At 52.1% G+C, this 1,628-nt stretch overlaps 1 protein-coding gene across 1 annotated transcript in view; it reads right to left on the bottom strand.

Moving 5' to 3' along the window:
• Positions 1–458: 458 nt before the first annotated feature.
• LOC135532143 (FH1/FH2 domain-containing protein 3-like) overlaps positions 459–1,628 on the bottom strand; it is an 83,071-nt gene continuing 81,901 nt past the window's right edge. Inside the window, 1 exon segment of the mRNA XM_064959770.1 lies at positions 459–567. Coding sequence (XP_064815842.1) covers positions 459–567 — 109 coding nt within the window.

Genomic DNA, 1,628 nt, shown 5'->3' with positions numbered 1-1,628 from the left:
TGGAGCTATAGAGGTGAACCTCTGATCCAGACATGAGGAGCAGAGTGGAGCTGTAGAGGTGAACCTCCTGATCCAGACATGAGGAGCAGAGTGGAGCTATAGAGGTGAACCTCCTGATCCAGACATGAGGAGCAGAGTGGAGCTGTAGAGGTGAACCTCTGATCCAGACATGAGAGCAGAGTGGAGCTATAGAGGTGAACCTCTGATCCAGACATGAGGAGCAGAGTGGAGCTAGAGAGGTGAACCCTGATCCAGACATGAGGAGCAGAGTGGGAGCTATAGAGGTGAACCTCCTGATTCAGACATGAGAGCAGAGGGAGCTATAGAGGTAAACCTCTGATCCAGACATGAGGAGCAGAGTGGGAGCTGTAGAGGTGAACCTCCTGATCCAGACATGAGGAGCAGAGTGGGAGCTATAGAGGTGAACCTCTGATCCAGACATGAGGAGCAGAGTGGAGCTATAGAGTGTGAACCTCTGATCCAGACATGAGGAGCAGAGAGTGGGAGCTGTAGAGGTGAACTCTGATCCAGACATGAGGAGCAGAGAGGAGCATAGAGGTGAACCTCCTGATCCAGACATGAGGAGCAGAGGGAGCATAGAGGTGAACTCTGATCCAGACATGAGGAGCAGAGTGGAGCTATAGAGGTGAACCTCTGATCCAGACATGAGGAGCAGAGTGGAGCTGCTAGAGGTGAACTCTGATCCAGACATGAGGAGCAGAGTGGAGCTATAGAGGTGAACCTCCTGATTCAGACATGAGGAGAGAGTGGAGCTATAGGAGGTGAACCTCTGATCCAGACATGAGGAGCAGAGTGGAGCTATAGAGGTGAACCTCTGATCCAGACATGAGGAGCAGAGTGAGCTATAGAGGAACTCTCCTGATCCAGACATGAGGAGCAGAGTGGAGCTATAGAGGTGAACCTCTGATCCAGACATGAGGAGCAGAGTGGAGCTGTAGAGGTGAACCTCTGATCCAGACATGAGGAGCAGAGTGGAGCTATAGAGGTGAACCTCTGATCCAGACATGAGGAGCAGAGTGAAGCTATAGAGGTGAACCCTGATCCAGACATGAGAGCAGAGTGGAGCTATAGAGGTGAACCTCCGATCCAGACATGAGGAGCAGAGTGGAGCTATAGAGGTGAACCTCTGATCCAGACATGAGGAGCAGAGTGGAGCTGTAGAGGTGAAACTCCTGATCCAGACATGAGGAGCAGAGTGGAGCTGTAGAGGTGAACCTCTGATCCAGACATGAGGAGCAGAGTGGAGCTATAGAGGTGAACCTCCTGATCCAGACATGAGGAGCAGAGTGGAGCTATAGAGGTGAACCTCTGATCCAGACATGAGGAGCAGAGTGGAGCTGTAGAGGTGAACCTCCTGGATCCAGACATGAGGAGCAGAGTGGAGCTATAGAGGTGAACCTCCTGATCCAGACATGAGGAGCAGAGTGGAGCTGTAGAGGTGAACCTCCTGATCCAGACATGAGGAGCAGAGTGGAGCTAGTAGAGGTGAACCTCTGATCCAGACATGAGGAGCAGAGTGGAGCTATAGAGGTGAACCTCCTGATCCAGACATGAGGAGCAGAGTGGAGCTGTAGAGGTGAACCTCTGATCCAGACATGAGGAGCAGA

The sequence above is a fragment of the Oncorhynchus masou genome, unplaced genomic scaffold, assembly GCF_036934945.1.
Source record: "Oncorhynchus masou masou isolate Uvic2021 unplaced genomic scaffold, UVic_Omas_1.1 unplaced_scaffold_1744, whole genome shotgun sequence".
NCBI lineage: Eukaryota > Metazoa > Chordata > Actinopteri > Salmoniformes > Salmonidae > Oncorhynchus > Oncorhynchus masou.
The sequence above is the reverse complement of the archived record's forward strand: the minus strand, read 5'-3'. Positions and strand labels throughout refer to the sequence as shown.